Source organism: Rutilus rutilus, assembly GCF_951802725.1.
Source record: "Rutilus rutilus genome assembly, chromosome: 19".
Taxonomy (NCBI): Eukaryota; Metazoa; Chordata; class Actinopteri; order Cypriniformes; family Leuciscidae; genus Rutilus; species Rutilus rutilus.
The window spans coordinates 9,741,976-9,763,139 of NC_140232.1; the positions used below are offsets into that span (position 1 = coordinate 9,741,976).

General features: G+C 34.7%; 1 protein-coding gene across 1 annotated transcript in view; it reads left to right on the forward strand.

The window, feature by feature from the left end:
• Positions 1 to 21,164, forward strand: part of mtor (mechanistic target of rapamycin kinase) — a 222,836-nt gene that overhangs the window by 59,566 nt on the left and 142,106 nt on the right. Inside the window, exons 19-21 of the mRNA XM_084388404.1 lie at positions 2,098 to 2,348; positions 8,843 to 8,929; positions 18,942 to 19,109. Of these exons, the coding sequence (XP_084244530.1) occupies positions 2,098 to 2,348; positions 8,843 to 8,929; positions 18,942 to 19,109 (506 nt within the window). The remainder of the gene's footprint in view (positions 1 to 2,097; positions 2,349 to 8,842; positions 8,930 to 18,941; positions 19,110 to 21,164) is intronic.

Genomic DNA, 21,164 nt, shown 5'->3' on the forward strand with positions numbered 1-21,164 from the left:
AGTAGCCTATTTAGAAGACTTTCATTACTAATATTTTATTTCTCCAATTCTAACATATAAAATAACTCTCTCATTAAGAGACAGAAGAAAACTGAAACAGACTAAATCCATAAGAACGTTGGCAGCATATCTAAGACAATTGGAGAAATCTACCTGCAAAGCTACGGTACTGTGTAACATTTTAGCCACTTGTGAAAAAATGTATAATGTGAGGATGTTTTCAAAAATAATGTTCTTAGTAGATTTTGTTTATCAATTAGCTTCTATTAACTAAGTCAATGTCATTTTATTTATAAAGCACCAATTAAAACAACAACTACTGACCAATGTACTTTACATAATATAGCATAAAACACAATAAAGGCCCCGATATACTTATGGCGAAGTTAATTTTTCCGGAAAGTTCGCTTTGGCAAGCTGTTTCGAACTCCAAAAATGAACTCCAAACGAACTTCGTTTCAGCCTGATTTTGTTTGAAATTACGTCACATCAGGTCATTCTTCAATTTCGCTTGAAGAACAACCAATAAACGAAATAATGTGACACTGCATCATTGATTAAAAGAATGGCAAATAGATAAGACTTAAGGTTTGATTTAAAATGGTCTACTGTTGTGACATTTCTAATACTAACTGACAGGCTATCCCAGGGTTTCTCAAACTCGGTCCTGGAGGGCCACTGTCCTGCACAGTTTAGCTCCAACCCTGATCAAACACACCTGAGCAAGCTAATCAATGTCTTCAGGATCACTAGAAACTCACAGCTAGGTGTGTTTGATCAGGGTTGGAGCTAAACTGTGCAGGACAGTGATCGAGTTTGAGAAACCCTGGGCTATCCCATAGTTTTGGCGCCACTACTGCGTGAGATCAAATTACAATGCCGTCAAATCGATATTTGGTATAACCACATTCTGGCTTTTAGACTGCTTTTGTCCAAGGTACACCTGCACACAGCTTTTTAAGGCATCTTTGCAGGTAAACTTCTGAAAATTGACTTGGCGATGTTGACAATTATGAAAAGAATTATCATTATCTTATGAATTCAGTCTCTTTATGTAATCCCAAACCGACTAAATCTTTAGCTTTTTGTGGACCATTCTGTCTGTTGTCTGACTGATGTTAACAAAAATCTTGTACAATTAATAGCAAAATGAATGTTTGGAAATGTAAACTAATATTTCCTAGTGACACCTTCCTAGCTTGTTTCCGTCACAGAATAAAAAAAGATAATTGGGACTTTTTATCTCACAATTCTGAATTTTTTATTTTTTATTTTTATTGCAAATTTATATCTTTTAATTTTGAGAAAAAAACGATATTGCGATATATAATTTTAAGAATTGCAAATTTATATCTTACAATTCTTTAAACATTTTTGTTGCAAAATCAAAAGCACAGAAGACTTTTGCACTGTACCGTATATATTCATGAATTAAAGTATTCTATATATTGCAGTTGTAGTATAATGTTCTGTCAAGATTGGGGAAGAATATTTCATAAACATATTTGAAAACTGTTAAGGGAAAAAAATTGTGTGTGCTGCCAGAGTAAACACATTTTGTGTATGGGTGCTCTCATATGTGATGAATGCTGCCAAAAAAGATGTCGTAATTATTAAATCAAAAACAGCGTCCCTTTTTGACTCATTATTTCAGAGTTTTTTTTAGAGTTGTTGCTGACTTTCTAATTCAGAAAGAAAAAATAATTTCAGGTATAATCATGACTGATCATTGTTTACATTATCGATCATGTTTGTCACTTTGGAGTACTTGTTCTCATCCCTAGTAATGATAATATATATTATGTAGTTAGTGTTATGTTGTAATGCTTAATATCATATATTATGTAATGCTTAATATTAACGGCCCAATAAAATGATAAACATCTTAAGACAAGTTGGAGGTTATACTAATTTTTGAGGTTATGTTTATGCTGATAAAAAAAAAAAAAAAAAAAAAAAAATCCTTTTCAGGATTCTTTTTGAGTTTTGTTTTTAGAACAATCTTTAAAAAAAATATGAGAATATTCATTAGAAATGATTTGGGAATACAAAATATTCTTTACCATCTAACATTTTGAATGTTATTATTCTCAACAGCTGACTACAGTACCAGTGAGATGCTGGTCAACATGGGCAACCTGCCACTAGATGAGTTTTACCCAGCAGTTGCCATAGTGACACTGATGCGTATCCTGCGTGAACCGTCGCTGTCCAATCACCACACCATGGTGGTGCAGGCCGTCACCTTCATTTTCAAATCGCTTGGCCTGAAATGTGTGCAGTTCCTGCCTCAGGTTATGCCCACCTTTCTCAACGTCATCAGAGTGTGTGATGCCAGCATCAGAGAGGTACAGTTCTGTAAATGTACTTTTTCAGTGCAATGAGTTTCTGTTGATCTTTCTGGACACTCTTTTGTTTATGAAGTAATGCTTTGTACAAAAAATATTTAAAATTGAACGTTATAGCATAAATCAAATGAAATCAGAAATGTAAAACAGAAGTGCAAAAACATGTTGATGCTTCGCCAAGGCATTGCAACACACAACGTGTTCTTCTATTACTGTGGTGTATCATCTGTGACAATCAGTCAATGAGGCTTGTTTTTTTTTTTAAAGGAATATTCTGGGTTCAGTACAAGTTAAGCTAAATCAGCATCTTTTATGACAATATTAGCTACCAGAAAAAATAAGTTTGACCCTCTATAAAAAAAGAATTAAGGTTAAAATGAGGCATTTTCAGTGAATTAAGGCTAAATTTTGAAGGATTTAAAAGCAAAAATGTGAAGATAATTATTTTATAAAAGCATTTAAATTCATTCTTCTGTTAAAACTTGTCTATTATTTGATCTGTAAAGCAGTTTGAATTAAAATCGACTGAGCTGAATTTGTGCTGAATGTAGATATGGAAGTTTTAAAATGATACATTTTAAAAACCTCTTCTCAAATGATAAATCAAATTCTTTAATGGTCAAATAATAAATACAATTCTCAAATGATAAATCAAATGCACATGCAATTTCATTTCCTCATTTAGGGAAATATAAACTGTGACATAAAAAACAGTTAAATATGGCTTTACACACACACACACACACAAACAGGCGCACATATCTTTGTGGGGACTCTCAATAGACGTAATGGTTTTTATACTGTACAAACTGTATATTCTGTCCCCTTACACTAACCCTACCCATAAACCTACCCATCACAGAGAACTTTCTGCATTTTTACATTTTCAAAAAAATATCATTTAGTATGTTTATTAACCCATTTCCCTCGTGGGGACCGCTGGCTGGTCCCCACAATGGAGGTGATCTCAGGTTTTACTATCCTTGTGGGGACATTTGGTTCCCACAATGTAATATAAACATAAACAAAAACACACACACACACACACACACACACACACACACACACACACACACACACACACACACACACACACACACACACACACACACACACACACACACACACACACACACACACACACACACACACACACACACACACACACACACACACACACACACAGGCCAAGCACAGACTGTAAAGTTTCAGGAACAACAGTTACATTTAAATACTGGATTAAATCACCTAATTTGCAGTTTTTGTGTGTGTAAAGAACAATTAAAAAAAATCCCCCTATTAACCACTATTTTTGACAAAAGTCATATTATAGGCACTAAAGACTCGTTATGTCTGGCACATTTAACCAAACCACCTTTGAAAGATGCACTGTGTTTTGTTTATGCTTGGAAGACTGCTTCACAGAGCACTCTCTTGAACTAATACTATGTCCACTTATTATAATAAGCGTCTTTTGGCTTGATGTTTTTGCTTGGCTCAAAAAGTAATCCAGTTTATAGAGTTAATAAAGGGGGCAGGTGCAGGTTGCAATATTTTGGTCTTATTTCCAATATAAAGCATTTGAATTTATTTATTATGGTGTTATGACCCAGCTCAAAATCACAACATAAAGAGGACACTTCACACTTCAATAAAGAAATTTGAAAGACAAATTTGAGACTTTCACTATTGACTTTTACTTTCAAAATCCAGCTTCTTAAATTGGACAATTCTTTTTTTTTTTTCTTATAGAATAGTGCAGTATTTATTATAAATGATTTATCCGTGCACATCAGTATTTGTTTAAAATTCATGTCCCTGTAATCTTTAATCAAAATAACTTCCCTTCCCTCTTGCAAAGACATCCTTTCTCTTCTCGTGTTTACCAACATGAGGGTGGGAAAACCTGCCACTCAGATGAGAATGTAGCAATAGCAAACAACAATGATCCAATGATCCAATAAATTCCCGATGGACAAAATCCACTCCTACCTATTTTTATAGTTTGAGAAGGCATTATACTCGAATATACATCACAATAGGGAAGAAAAGACTATCGCAACTTCTGTAGCATTCCCACATCAGAAAGACGAATCAAATTCAAATGAGATGCACCTTAAGGAGTGTCAGTCAGGGGCTATGGATGGAGCTTATGGCCAAATAAATAAAAAAAATCATATCTGTCGATATCGATAATTATCATGATAAATGTTAAATCTTTATTTCTTTCAAGTTTATAGGCAGATTTTTGCTCCTGAGTGAAAGTTGTAGAAACCAGATTGTTAACTGTGGTTTTATTATCAGAACATGACAAACACTTGCCAAAGAGTGAACGTTTCACAAATTAATATTACATGTTTTGTCTCTGACAGTAGTTTGAGTGGAGTGGCAGTAGTAGTAGCGTAGAGTTGAGATGCAAATTAAAATGTATTAACGGATTACCGAAAACAGTAGCATCTGTTTTTTACTCATTTTTATAGCGGTGCATTTAGTCTTCCATAGTATTCGGATCATGTTAACCACAGTTAAAACCATGCATTGCACCTCACAACCATGGTAAAATAGTAACTTTTTGTTGCTTTGGTATTTTGTTATGAATACAATTGCACAAAAGCTATAGCTTAGTAACCAAAAAATACTGCAATTATATTCCCTTACTTTTACTTATTCCCTTACTCCTTTACCTTTAATAAATTTAACGTGTACATTAATAATAGAATAAAATTAATTATGAATATCCCACATTTCTGCCACAATCCCATGGTTTCAGTTAGTGTTACTGCAGTGAATCATTGTAAATGTTGGCGACTTGTGGATTGAAAAGCATTCTAACTGTATCGTATTCTGTTTTCCACATCAGTGTTGTTGAGAATGTCAGCGCTGTTTCATCTGGCATTTGATTTGTGGTTTGTGTGGGAGAACTCTGTACCGAACTCGAGCACTTCTCACAGCTCTGTTTAGTGGTCGCTGACCGACTCAAAGCTCACGCTGCCGTGTGTTTTAAGCTGAGCTGATAAATGTTCCATGTGGCTCGCGATTCAAACGAGCAGCTCTGTTTTGACCCGCTTCTGCCACTTTTCCCATTTAATGAATCATTGTGATTCATGAGCTTAGGCTGTCCCTGAATTGTTAGTTTCATGCAATACATGATCTAAAGTCTTAAAAAAATTGGTACTGAAAAAATTCACTGTGGATTTTGTTTAACCATTAGATTAGCTTTGTGTCTAGCCCCAATGGACTTGTTATAAGGTCCGCACAGTTAGTGTCGTGTGACATATAGGAGCATAGGCTAAATGGAATAAGTAACTAGATTAAGTAGCCAGCAACTCGATCTTCATAGAGAACAACTTTGCGTTTTCTGCAGCATTGACAGGATTCATTAAGTATGCCTCGATGGTCTGTGCGGGAATATTGTGAGTTGGTCTTCCCAAATTGGGACAGGGCAAATAAATAACCGTAAAAATCCATTGCACTGGCCAGTTATGTTGCCGAGCTCCCCCCATAGCCCTTGATTGACGTCTCAGGGGAATATCTCATTTTAATTTGATTTATCATTTGCGTTGTCATTTTGAGCATTTGATTTCGTTAGCCTCATAGCATAGTTGCCTAAGTCATATTTCAATGTTTTTGGAAAACAAGAAAAAACACAAAATGACTTAGGCAATTATGCTATGAGGCTAACGATTTGCGATTTGAAATGTCGGTTTGAGCATTTGATATTATTGTTTGAGATGGTTTAAATAATTGATTTATCATTTGGACATTGGGTAACACTTTAAAATAAGGTTTCATTCGTTAACATTAGTTTACTACTTTAGTTTACCTGAATTAAGAATTAACAACACTTCTACAGCATTTTTTAATCTTAGTTCGTGTTAATTTCAACATTTACTAATACTTTATTAAAATCAAAAGTTGTATCTGTTAATGCACTGTGAACTAACATGAACAAACGATGAACAGCTGTAGTTTTATTAACTAACAAAGATTTAAATATATATATATATATACAGTACCAGTCAAAAGTTTGGAAACACTACTATTTTTAATGCTTTTGAAAGAAGTCTCTTATGCTCATCAAGCCTGCAGTTAAAAAAAAACAAAACAAAAAAAAAAACAGTAATATTATGAAATATTATTACAATTTAAAATAATGGTTCTCTTTTTTTAATATACTTTAAAATGTAATTTATTTTTGTGATGCAAAGCTGAATTTTCATCAGCAAGTACTCCAGTCTTTGGTGTCTTATGATCCTTCAGAAATCATTCTAATATGCTGATTTATGATCAATGTTGGAAACAGTTGTGCTGCTTAATATTTTTTTATAACCTGAGATACTTTTTTCAGGATTATTTGATGAATAAAAAGTTAAAAAGAACTGTATTTATTTAGAATAGAAATCTTTTGTAACAATATACACTACCGTTCAAAAGTTTGGGAACAATAACTATTTTTTTTTAAAGAAATTAGTACTTTAATTCAACAAGAATGCGTTAAATTGATAAAAGGTGATGGTAACGATTTATATTGTTAGAAATGTTTTTATTTTGAATAAATGCTGTTTTTATGAATAAATGCTGTTAACGTTTTACTCATCAATGAATCCTGAAAAAAGTATTCCAAAAAAATATATTAAACAGCACAACTGTTTCCATCATTGATAATAACTGAGTATCAAATTATCATATTAGAATGATTTCTGAAGGATCATAAGACACCAAAGACTGGAGTACTTGCTGATGAAAATTCAGCTTTGCATCACAAAAATAAATTACATTTTAAAGTATATTAAAAAAAGAGAACCATTATTTTAAATTGTAATAATATTTCATAATATTACTGTTTTTTTTTTTTTTTTTTTTTTTTTTTTTAAACTGCAGGCTTGATGAGCATAAGAGACTTCTTGCAAAAGCATTAAAAATAGTAGTGTTTCCAAACTTTTGACTGGTACTGTATATATATATATATATATATATATATATATATATATATATATATATATATATATATATATATATATATATATATATATATATATATATTGCAACAAAAGTATTGCTCATTTTTAGTTAATCTTAGTTAATACATTAATTAATGATGCTTAACATTAACATAAACAGCTTTCTTAACATATGAGACCTCATTGTAAATTGTTACCAGACATTAATTATGACAGTATTATACTGGATTGATAATGAAATATACACAATGTATTTCATTTTATTTTATAAAATATATACAGACCCTTTCCAAAAAATTTGAATATCATGGAAAAGTTTATTTATTTCCATAATTCCATTCAAAACGTTAAACTTCCATAGATTATTGATTCAGGGCCCACAACTTAAACGATTTCAAGTATTTAGTTGTTTATTTGTACATAATTTGGGCTTCCAGCTCATAAAACCCACGAAAACAGGATTTCAAAAAAATAGAATATTACATGAAATCACACAGTAATTACACAGTGATACCATGGTCATTGAACCAGGTTTTGGTTCTTTTGGCAGTGTGGGCAGGTGCAAATCCTGCTGGAAAATGAAGGAAGCATGAAGTGCTCTGAAAATGTCCTGCTAGACGGCTGCGTTGACTCTGGATTTAATAAAGCACAGTGGACCAAAGTCCTCTTTTCTGATGAGAGCAAATTTTGCATCTCATTTGGAAACCAAGGTCCCAGAGAGGAAGAATGGAGAGGCACACAATCCAAGATGCTTGAAGTCCAGTGTGAAGTTTCCACAGTCTGTGTTGGTTTGGGGAGCCATGTCATCGGCTGGTGTTGGTCCACTGTGCTGTCCACTCAACGCAGCCGTCTACCAGGACATTTTCAAAGCACTTCATGCTTCCTTCAGCAGACAAGCTTTATGGAGATGCTGACTTCATTTTCCAGCAGGATTTGCACCTGCCCACACTGCCAAAATAACCAAAACCTGGTTCAATGACCATGGTATCACTGTGTAATTACTGTGTGATTTCATGTAACATTCTAATTTTTTGAAATCCTGTTTTCGTGGGTTTTATGAGCTGGAAGCCCAAATTATGTACAAATAAACAACTAAATACTTGAAATCGTTTAAGTTGTGGGCCCTGAATCTATAATCTATGGAAGTTTAACGTTTTGAATGGAATTATGGAAATAAATAAACTTTTCCATGATATTCAAATTTTTTGGAAAGGGTCTGTAGTTGATGCTTCAATGTGAGGAAATTAAAATGCATTTAACATTTTATTCATAATTTGAGCTGCCATTTTGGGAATTTAAGACTTTGAGAATTTTAAGAGTTTATTATTTGATTTATTATTTAATTTTGTTAGGAAAAATATCCTTACCTAAAATATTTCTTTAACTTGAACCTGACATCAAATCAACCTCATGTAGAGTAGCCTACTTCTGATTTTGGAATTTCTTTAGTAATCAAGTTTTGGTTGTACATATTCTGTTGTTTATTTCTCAGTGTCTCTTTCTCTAATTTTAATCAAATTTCTTTTTTTCCAGTTCCTTTTTCAGCAGATGGGGATGGTTGTGTGCTTTGTCAAGATCCACATCCGGCCGTACATGGATGATATCTTCACACTAATCCGGGTGAGAGATTCATTCACACATTTTCCCACTGAAACAAAATATTAGGCCTCAATATTAGGATGCACTGTTCAGTATCGGTACCGGTACCGGAATCTGATACTGCGCTCATGTACTTGTACTCGTACTCGTACTCGACTAAAATGCTCCAATACCAAAAACCGATACCACACCGTATGTGCAGAGTACAATGTTATGTCCAGACAAAGAGAGAGAGCGAGAGAGAGCGAGAGAGCGAGAGAGAGATAGAGGGAGATAGAGAGAGAGAACTTCTGTTGCATACGCTTGATTGCTGATTGCTCACTCAGCACACGTGTCAGTTGGATTAAAACTAAATTGGACATGTAAAGTAAAAACTGTTATGTGATTTTTGTATAATGTTATTACAGGAAAATATGTGCTGTATGAAAATCATATTTCTATCTACATTTCATTTCATTTCATCTACATTTCATTTCAATTCTATGAAGTTCATAGAATGAACAGTGAACAGAACAGTTTAACAGAAACACATTTTAGAGCATATTATACAGTCTCCCGGTAGCCAGAAATGACAGAGCAACTGCAACACGCAACACCACAGATATGGCCCGCCAGCGATGAACAGTTAAGCATCTTTCTCCAGCAAGCAGACGCGCAAACTGTCGCAAACTGCCGAAATTCAACGTTCGGTGTCACATCCTGAAAGCCCATCACAGAAACATTTTTTTTTTATAATGTTCCCTGAATGCCACTTATAATGTATTTTTTTTAATAACCTTCCCTGAATGCCACTTATAATGTTATCAAGATTTTGACATAAAAAAACATCCTAATTTAGAAGAAACAAGCTATTTTCTATCCTGTTTTTGAGCCACTTTGTAACACGTTTTGATTGGCGTGCGCAATGCCTACTGCTGTGATTTTAAAATAATTTTCAACGTCCCTGCCATTGCAGGTGGAATTGTTTTGAAAACTTCTGAATTTGAAAAATATCTTGTAACATAGTTGAAAAATTTGCCAATAAATTGAACATGACATGCGCAAATCGGTGGGCGGGGCTAAAGAGGAAATGATTCGTTGCCCACGTTGTAGGACTCAAAGGAGGAAGGCAACCTTTGTTCCAAAATCAGTGCAGCTTTTAAATTCTCAACCATTACTGGCCCCCTGGGTTACCAAGTCGTGATCTTAGTGAGCTATTATTATTGAATTTTTTTTTTTTTTTTTTTTTTTTTTTTTTTTTGTACTCCGTATATATATAATTACGTATTTATTTATTCTTATATATGGTATGGACTAGTTGTGTTTTTAAGGTATCCACTTGTAGTGGACTATTATTAATATGTATTCTGTGTACACTGTTATTATTTATTTAATGTTGATGTTTTTATGTATATCGTTTACGTGACTCTAATAATTGCCCCTTGGGGACAAATAAAGTGTTATGAAATGAAATGAAATGAAATGAAATGATGTAGGAGGAGGCATTGATCTTCTTCTGCAGAGGTCTTTCGTTACACTATGATGTAATAATGTGACAAAATCAGAAGCAAGTCGTTTTCTGAGCTAGGTTTCATTAAAAGCTGGACTAACAAGACACAGAATATTTTTATAGAACAATGACCTCTTAAATGTCAAAAGATCAGAGAAAATGTTGATTTCTCAATTCATGACCCCTTTAAAAATGGTGACCACTATATTCTCTCACCAGTGCTGATGTCACCAGACTGTTGCGTTCAGTAATGTGAACTCTTGAATTTGCATGTATCGTGTGAATTGAAGATCTGATTTGTGTTCTTTTTGTGGAGACACATTTATGTGGAAAAGTGTAAATTAAACCGTTTTATCTGTTTTAACCCTCTGGGGACCAAGGTGTTTTTGGAGCCCTTGAGATGTTCTGACATGCCTTGAAATTTGTGCTTTTTTCAGTTATTTATAAACATGTTAATGGCAAAGGTGTAAAATCACTCTATATAGCACAAACAGGGCTACCAAAATATGCGGGCAACGTGTATGTAGATGTTTGTATTTTTAAGAGAATAATGTTTATGCGTGGTTATTAAAAAAAAAAAAAAATGAAAGTGGCTGAATTAAGACCACAAAACACATATTAAATATGTGTCCACAAGACTTTTGTCTAATTGATGTTGTACCTTTGAGTACTGGCTTCAAAATTATGTGAAAATAGTCTTGCTTTATCGTTCACAACAAAAAAATACATTGATTTAAATGGTGTAAAACAGGTTTTGCTTGGAAAGCCTATATGCGAGGGGGGCGTGAAGGAGTAGTTTACACCTGGGATGTCCCACCCACTCTGCTTAATGACTCTGAATAGTCATTCATTCAGGTGTGACACTGACTGAGCCACAATGCAAGGACAATGTATTTAGAAGAATACTTATATTGACCATTTAAGATTTCGCTTACATCTATCTTGTAAATATGTTTAGCTATTTTATTAAAAATGTTACAATTACAACAATAATTACAATTTCAACAATATTTCAAGTGTACTCTTTCTTTGTAAAAAAAAAAAAAGAAAGAAAAAAAAGATTATAGGCCTACATTTTATCATATGTATTCATTAGTTTGAATATAGCCAACATTGGAACATCTAACATCTTAGTCTATGACTTTATTTTTGACAAAAATAGTGTGACTAACGCCTGACTAACGTTGTTTTATTGAAATATCAGGGCATATAAATGTTAATTTACGTTGCTTATACAAATACATTTTATTTCAACATATTTCAGTCGATTTTTACTCATCTCAGTAGGCTATGGCAAAGCAGTTTATTCTTTCACACACAGACGCGCGATTCATATTTAGGCTAAACACTCTTTACAAATATGTACCCTTCATTCATCTCACAGAAACGCGAGGCATATTATAGAAATGCGATTCATCTTTTTGCGGTTTACATAGGCCTACACACGTTATTCCATAACGTTATTCCACACTTGAGAAAAGAAAACAGCCTACCTCACTCCTCAGCGCGATCTGCTGCTCATATCAGGAGATATTTCTCCTCATCAGCACTGTGGAAACTTTTCTCCATAAAGGCTATAATGTCTCATTTGCGACGCGCTTTGTTTACAGCTGATGTGGGCGTTTCACAGATCTGAAATGGTTCTCGGAATTTGCATTTGAAAAGCACGCGCTCTCCGGAAATCTCGTAATGAGGTCGACTGGAGTCGCTCTCTTTGTATACAGATTACAGAAACTACGAATATTTGTTTTTTATATAAATTACTTCATTTAAAAGATGCGATCTCAAGCTTTATGCCCGTGGGTCTGTTTGCCTGTTTGACTGAATTTTCGCGGAGTTATAGATAATTTTCGAACGCGTTTCAAATGGGAGTTTACTGACAGAGAGAAGGCAGAAATCGCATCATGTTAATATTTCTTTATTTGTCAAAAAGCAAAACACTTTATTTTTATTGTGAGTATACAGAAAAAAAATAGAAACTGAACAGGATCGATTGATGTATTACACGAAAATGAAAGATCAAAATTAACAGAGCATTAAAGGGGACATATCATGCCAAATGCACTTTTTTAGCCCTTAAATGCATTTTGTTGTATATTTGGAGTGTTTAGAAGTACAGAAAATATGAAATTATTCTCTTCAGGTGCTTCGTTGATATCTTTATATTCTGTTTTGGTCATATTTTTCAACCTGTTCCGATTTTTCTGTTATCTATGACGTTTTTTGAACTATTACGTCACAGTATTTGCAGCGGAACTGCCAAATAAGGACATTGACTTCCGGCCCAACACTTCGAGCAATCCGCCATTTTTATTTCTCGCTGCAATTTTGTAGTCCAAGCTAAAGGATGCAGAAGTTACGAGAGGGTAAGTTAAAATGTTCGGTTGTTGGATGTAGTAACCCACACGCTTCACTACCCCGTCTAATGTAGATAAACTGCCGCGCTTGTGACAAGGGTGCATGTTTAACTGAAAGAACGAGCAGAGAGAGAGACCCGGTCGCGCGCGCGCTCACTCTCTCTCTTCAGAGCCAGGCGAAAGTGTAAACAAGACATCACCGTCTCCAAACTAGACGCTGTCTTGCTCTCTCTCCCTCGCACATATTAATCGAAATAAATCGACAGGGTGGTAAAAGGTCGGAAGACCAAAGTTTCATGTGTAAATACAGTACACACCAGTGCGATACATCCATATGAAGACGTTGTTCTACAGGTTCATCGTCTTCATTTTCATCTCGCTCCGGCTCCGACTCTGGCTCGAACATGTAAGGCTGGCTGGACAAGTCTTCCGTTGTTGACATTTTGTTAATAACGTATGAATAAAAAGTTTCTGTGCCGCTAGATAATCGTATCTCTGCTAACAAACTACAAAAATGGCCGAACGGGGTGGAGTTGAACCTCTGCAACCTGGAGAGGGGGCGGGGTATGAAGTGTCTCAATTGTATTTAAAGAGACCGCACCAAAACGAGTTGCTCTCAGACGCACATCAGAAAAGGGGTAGAAAAGGGGCCTGTGGAGCTATAATAATGAAGAATTCAGACTAGGGGTGTAACGATTCATCAACTACATCGATGTATCGATTTATATTCCTACGATCCAGCTGGATCGATCTGTGCTCGGCAAGTTGGCCTTCCGGACGACATATATCGATCTAATATCGTTTTAAAAGGTAATGAATCGATTGTATCGATACTAGGAAATAGCGCATTGGATTTAAGCACGTTAGACTTTATATGGATGTTTTTTCTTTGCACTTTTAATGATAAAGGCGTTAAACGTTACTCGATTCAGTCTGCCTATCTGTGTCGTCGTCGCCATGCGTGACGCGCCAGCAGCAGCTCAAAGACAACAAGCAGCGCAAAGTCTCTCGCCTCAGAAAAACGGACTTTCCTGTCCTCTCAGCCGCTGTACTGCAGTAGCGCGCACTCTTCAATTGCACGCGCAAATGCGCCGGAGCGCGCTGTATCACTTCACTAAAGCGCAAAAGAAATACGAGTCGAGCATGCAACGTCGTAAATTAGTAAGTTAAGAAATAAAAGTAAAATACCAATAAATTACGTTATTGGTACGTCATGTGTGTTGCTATTTATCAGGAGCAGTTTCCATGTTTCTTTACCAGCTCTTCTAAGTATTGTGTATCACCATGGTAGCCTAATTGTTGTTTGTTTCCATAACAAAATGCCACTTACTGGTTTTGTATATTTGTATATGACTGTGGTGGCTCATACCAAGATTGTTAACAAAAACTAGTTTGGGACTGCTATTTAATAGCTTAACCTCGCAGTGCCTACTGTCTATCAGTATTTGTCATATTCTTAAAAAAAATGTGTTAAGTAAAGGGGGGCAGAACTTGTGTGTCAACAATTTTTGTGTAAACAAATGTATTATAATAGGCTTATATAATTCCTAAAAAGGTGGGTCGCGGCTTGATGACCATGGGGAAATGTGGGTCCCATGGCCAAACTATTCAAAACATCATTCTATGTTGTGATAATCGTAATTAATAATCACAATTACAATTTTAAGGGAATAATCGACAATTATAATTTTTGTCATAATCGTTCAGTCCTACTTATTAAAATAAAATGTGAATGCATTTTACATTAATTGTTGTTTACTTGTTTGTTTATATCTATAATTAATTGATACCTGATTCCCTTACAAGAATTTTTGGCTAAAAAGTTACTGAATCGATTTCAAGTCACTGAATCGTTTCGGATCGGATCGTTCTAAATGAACCAATATCGTCCTTGAATCGTATCGACAACCATGAATCGCGAATCGAATCGAATCGTTGTTAAAACGAATCGTTACACCCCTAATTCAGACCCAAGCATTGCAGTTCCGCTTTATATAGACTACAAATGTATGATTTATATGTAAAAAGGAACAATTTAAAAGCATGATATGTCTCCTTTAAGTGTTTATTTTTCATTGCTAAAAAAAAAAACGAGCAAAACGCGCGGGCGCGTTTTTGGTCCCCAGAGGGTTAACATGCTCAAAAACTCTTGAAATTTTGCACACACGTCAGAACCCGGCAGAAACCCTGCCGGACTGAAGCTGGTACCCAGGCGTGGCAGGGGGGCTCGACAGCACCCCTGGAATGGTGTCCGAAAACTTGGTCCGTAAATCAAACACGCTTGCATGTAATAATATGAAACTCAGTACACATATAGATCTCATCGGGCCGAACAACTTTCGGTGCTCTAAGTTTTACAAAAGCCCAAAAGGAAGTCGGTTATTATACGTTGTTTGGAAAACGCATACAATGGAATGTGAAATACTCCTCCTAGGGAATTCATCCGATCGCCACCAAACTCGGTGTGAATGAAGTCAAGACATTGAGGATGAATTCTTGCGAACAGATTTTTGATATCTCGAACGGTTTGGCCGTGACGAGGAAACGAATTTATGGCGAAAAATGGGACACAGGAAGTGTGTTTTAACTTCTGCATACATTAACTGATCTTGATGAAACTTCCGCAGTGTGTTCGTTGTAAGAGGCCGATCACATGGATGTGACTATTGTGAGTCAAAGTTATAGCGCCACCAACTGGCAGCAGGAAGTTTGCCACTTTCAAAATGCTTTGAAATCACCCTCTTATTTTTACCCGATTTGCTTCAAACTTTGTGTATAATGTAAACACACGGCAGATGTAGACCTGTGAAAGGATTATTGATATCTTAGATACTGTTGCCATGGCAACGCATCAAACTTTAATATTCTTTTTTGATGCTTTTGAGACTCTTAGCATGCTTGAAATTGGATGAAACTCGACAGACACATCACATTTATTAGCCAGTAGACATGTGCAAAGTTTCAGAAATGGGCGTGGTGGAATGGCTCAGTAGCTCCACCTTTTGACCAAAGTGGGGGGTTAGATTCATCTACAGCAACAAAACTTGGTATGTATATTGTTCTCATCAAGCCGGACAACTTTCTAATTTACAGTCATTAGCTCTGACCAACAGGAAGTCAGATATTTTGGTTTGAATGTGGATTTTTCTGGAGAATTTTCTCTCTCTCTCTCTCTCTCTCTCTCTCTCTCTCTCTCTCTCTCTCTCTGTCTCTGTATGTGTAAGGGGTGGGGGGATTTTTCACCCTTGAACGGGGTCTGAAAACTTGGTCCATAGATCAAACACGCATGCATGAATTAATATGAAACTCAGTACACGTATAGATCTCATCGGGCTGAACAACTTTCCCTCGGTCAAGTTTTACGCCAGCCCAACAGGAAGTCGTCTATTATGGGTTGTTTGGAGAACGCTTGCTCTGGAATTTGATGTCCTCCTCCTAGGCAATTCTTTCAATTGCCACCAAACTCGGTCAGCATGAATTCAAGACATTGAGGATGCTAAATTGCGGACGGGTTTTTGATATCTCAAACGGTTTGGCCGTGGCGAGGAAACTAATTTATGGCGAGAAAAAATAAAAACGAAGTGTTATAACTGATCTTGATGAAACTTTAGCAGTGTGTTCGTGGTAAGAGGCTGATCACTTGTATGTAACTATTGTGAGTCAAAGTTATAGCGCCACCAACTGGCAGCAGGAAGTGTGTCACTTTCTAAATGCTTTTGACAAAAGTGGGGGGGTTAATTTTATGTACAGTCACAAAAATCAGTACGCATATTGGTCTCATCGAGTCGGACAATTTTCTAATTTACAGTCATTAGCTCAGAGCATCGGGAAGTCAAATATTTTGGTTTGAATGTGGATTTCTTTGCAAAATCAGCCTCTGAATTTTTACCCACTCCTCTTAAGTGGTTTATTTTATTCCCACCAAACTTTTTCAACATGATGAAAATACATTAAAGATGCTAAATTGTAAACGGATAATAAATATCTCAACAGTTTTGCTATGGCGAAATTATTAATGTCAAAAAAGGAAAAATTCTATATAAAATGATACAAATATCAGAACTAAACCCATTTTATTCTTTTTTTTTTTTTCAATTTAATAATTGTTTAAGTTTAAAAACATCCAGAATGTTTTTTTAGTCCAAAAATAAATAATGTCATTTATAGTCAGGGTGGCCGCGGGTCCTTAAAAAGTCTTAAAATGTCTTAAATAAAGTTTTCCTAATAAAAGGCCTTAAAAAGTATAAAAATGTCTTAAATTCAGATTCGATAGGTCTTAAATATTTCTGGTCACGTTACCGCAAAAATTTCTCCAGTCTGACGGACCTAATGTCCGTCAAGTGAAGCATCGAATCGCCAGAATGATTCAGATTTTATTACATAAACAGCTATTGATAATGAAATATGACCTTTGCGATAGCCTATAGTTGATAATAATATAGGCCTCCCTAATGTACTGACGGTAACAGTGTTGCGCTGTTGAGGCTCGTGCAGTTATTTATAACATTTTATAGTTAAGAAACAATATATAGCCTAGGCTACACGAGAGAGCTGTTAGCCTGAATGACATCAAGATTGAAACCGAGACTGATTTCATAACAGTTCAATAAACAAATAGTTTAAATTAAGTCACTTACATTTTACACGCAATGACTTTTTTTGTTCTGTTTCAGCAGCGAAAATAGTTCCAAACAAAGATCACAGCAGAACCATAGCGCATCTCACAGCAACACTCAGCCGTGTTTCATTAATGAATGATTCAGCGTTTTGAACGAACCGGTTGAGTCAAAGATTCAATTACCCATTCATAAACTGCCTCATTTTGAATAAATCAGCCGTTTGAACGAATCGTTTGAATGAATGACTCAATGACTCGCTCATTAAGACGGTCGCCTGCCGCCTCCTACTGGCGGTTTAGTTTCATAAAGTATCATTCTTTTCAACATTCCTTTATTTGTATATTAAAAAATATTTAAAATAATCTCATTTAATAGTTATAATTTTTCAATGTAAATTATTTAATTTAATTGGTAACAGCCTAGTGTCTTATTATTTTAATTGAATATATTGATCAAATTTAAGAATTTGAAATGAAAGATGGAGCAAACATTTAATAAAATTAGGGGAAAAATGCCCTTTAATAAAACGTACAAAAAATGAGTGTTTTCAAACAGTGGTGTAATGAAACATTGACAATTTAAGTTTGAAGGGAGTAAAGCCTCTGTTTAGGCTATTAAGGAAATGCAATTTTGCCAAAAGAAAATAAATATTTTAAATACATTTTTTAAATCTTTTATTATAAATAAATGTTCATTTTAAATCAGCCTACTTCAGTGTGATATTACCATATTATCATGCTTAACACTAAGAATTTGAATAATTTTAATGTGATGATCAGATGCAGATATCTAAATCAAAGAATATGGGTGGTTTGCAGGTGGATTATTAATTTTTAACAGTGGATTCGGGTGACTCAAAGTGCACCAGATTAATGAATTTATCTTTAAAATGTACAAAATTTTCTTACGAGAGGGCATGCCCCCGGACCCCCCTAGAGGTACCAAGCTCCACCCACAAAAATAATGTGGGAAACACATTAGGCTATATGGTGATCTACAAAAAAATACAAATTTAATTATCTTATTATTAAAATACATTATTAGGATTTTACCACCTCCGCCTCATTTTGAGCCAGGAAAGACCCCTGAGTAACATAACATTACAGGAGCTATTTTTTCAATGAATTCCTATGGAAGTAGGAATGAACTAAAAAACGTTGACTCTGTTCTGCTCGTTCCTCGCCATGGCACCGTTATGAATGCCCGTGCAGCCGTGAGCATTTTAGTTTAATTTTAAAATTAGCGCCATTTTGCAGATTGCTTGAATTTATTTTACAAAAGCACAATGTTGTTTTATTTCTACTGTACACAAATATAAGTTAACACTTTGCAGTTTGAATGATGTTAGGGTTAGGGTTTTATATATATATATTTTTTTTTTAAGTGACAAGACAGAATATTACTTATATGATATATATATATATATATATATATATATATATATATATATATATATGATATATATATATATATATATATATAGTTACATTTATTTATATATATATATAGTTACATTTATTTATTTATTTATATATATATATATATATATGGTGTTTTCTCTTCTACAGGAATACTGGACTCCAAATAATCCCATGCAGAACACCATTATTTTGCTGATTGAGCAGATAGTGGTGGCTCTAGGTGGAGAATTCAAACTCTACCTGCCACAACTCATCCCACATATGCTGCGAGTCTTCATGCACGACAACAGCCCCGGACGTAGCGTCACCATTAAGGTAAACGCATACACTGATATTCAGATGAGTGTTAAAGTAGCATGCTTCTTAATAGGTTTGGGGAATAATTGATTCACCAATGCATCAAAAATGTTCTAGATTGATACACATGGTATTGTTATTTGTTATTTAGTATTCATCTCTGCTTTTAATATGTGTATTTGTTCTTATTTTATTACTGACTTGTCTTTAAAAATGTTTGAACTTTATCAATTAGGCTAGTAGTTTTTGCTGTGGTATCAAAGTATTCAAGTGAGCTTTATGTAATAAAAGAAAAGCAAAGTTACATTTACTACCCCCCCCCCCCCCCATAAAAAAAAAACTAATGATATATATATATATAGTGTCTCATTTTTAAAAGAAAAAGATTGTTCTGTGAGCCCCTTACGCCTGTCAATAAGAAGTCAAACAGTGTTGCCAGATTAGACAGAGATTTAAGCACTTCTCCTCACCCAGGCAGATGAAGAAAACAGTGCAGCATTTAAAGATCATTTCTGTTGATTGATATAACAGAGTTTACTGGTATTTTAGTTCTGATGTGTGAAATGGTATTTTAACAGTAAAAAGACGGAATTCTGCTGCTTGTCTAAACACATTATGGATTTACCTAAAAAGTCAATATGGATATTTTATGGTACTTTACGGTAATTTAATGTGTGTAAGCACTCTGTGTCTGCTGTCTGTGCCACCTGTTTCACATTATTTCAATATGTGCTGAGTTCACCTTCGGGTGTCAGATGATCTCATCTAAACCTTGTGATCTAAACCTTGCGCTCCTCTGGCGACCAACAAACCTTCCCCTCTGTCTGTATTTAGGTAATCTGATAACCTGTATTTCAGAACAGTTTAGGAGGCATCCTTTTTGTATTCACAGACTATTGAATATCCACAGACTAAACGGTATATTAAAAAAAATAAGTTTGTCTTTCTGTTATTTATAGTATCTTTCTCATATACCATCGTCATTCTGTACATTAGTGTTTATTTCATGTAAAGAAGTCTTGGAATATCTAATAAATATTTTTACTCAATGAACATTGCAAACTTCTGCTAATCCAGTTGTTAGATTCTCTGAAGTGTGCATATTGTACAAAAGTATGTGTAATCTGTGCGTGACAGTCCATCTGTGTGAATTCAGTGGGGTCAGGAGAGTTCTGTCAACAATTCTATGGGGTTATAATTGTTGCATTATTCCTAATAAATAGATTGAGATTCACAAAAAATGATCAAATTCACAAATAAATAGATTAAGATCAACAAATAAATGTAAAGAGTTTCACAAAAAATTATAAAACTCACAATAATAAATAAAATGAGATTTGCAAATAAATAAATATATTTACAAATGTATTTTATGTCACAAACACAACTCTGCCTGGCATTTATTTGTGAACTGCTTTTCTGTGCACCCATTTCAAGGGTGCAAATATCTTGAAAATGAATCAGATTCAATTACCGCCTGGAGTGTAAAGTCTAACGTGATTGGTTGTAGCGAGAATGTGCTACGATTGGTCAGCTCAATGTGTCCGTTATCTGACGGGTTTGAGAAAACGGTGGGTGGAGTCCACTTATTTGTGGATTTGTCTGCACGTCGACGCAAGAAGTGTTTCAAAATCCACAGATGCGTGAGGGGATTTACAAATGCACAAGAAGCAATTCACAAATGCGTGCAGCGATTTACAAATGCACAGAAAACGGTTCACAAATAAATACCAGAGTTGTGTTTGTGACATAAAACACATTTGTAAATATATATATATATATATTTTTGCAAATCTCATTTTATTTATTTTGAGTTTTATACATTTTTGTGAATCTCTTTACATCTGTTTGTGAATCTCAATCTATTTATTTGGAATAATGCAACAATTCTAACCCCATACAATTTTGGACAAACATGTTATTTAAAATAAATACAAATATCATTGCAGCATGTGTTATTTACTCTCTATAATGAAATAGTATATTTATATCGGCCTTCTTCCACTCTAAGAGATTGGAATATCAAGATATCAGTATCTCCACCAGAAACTGTATATTGATTGACCACTATCA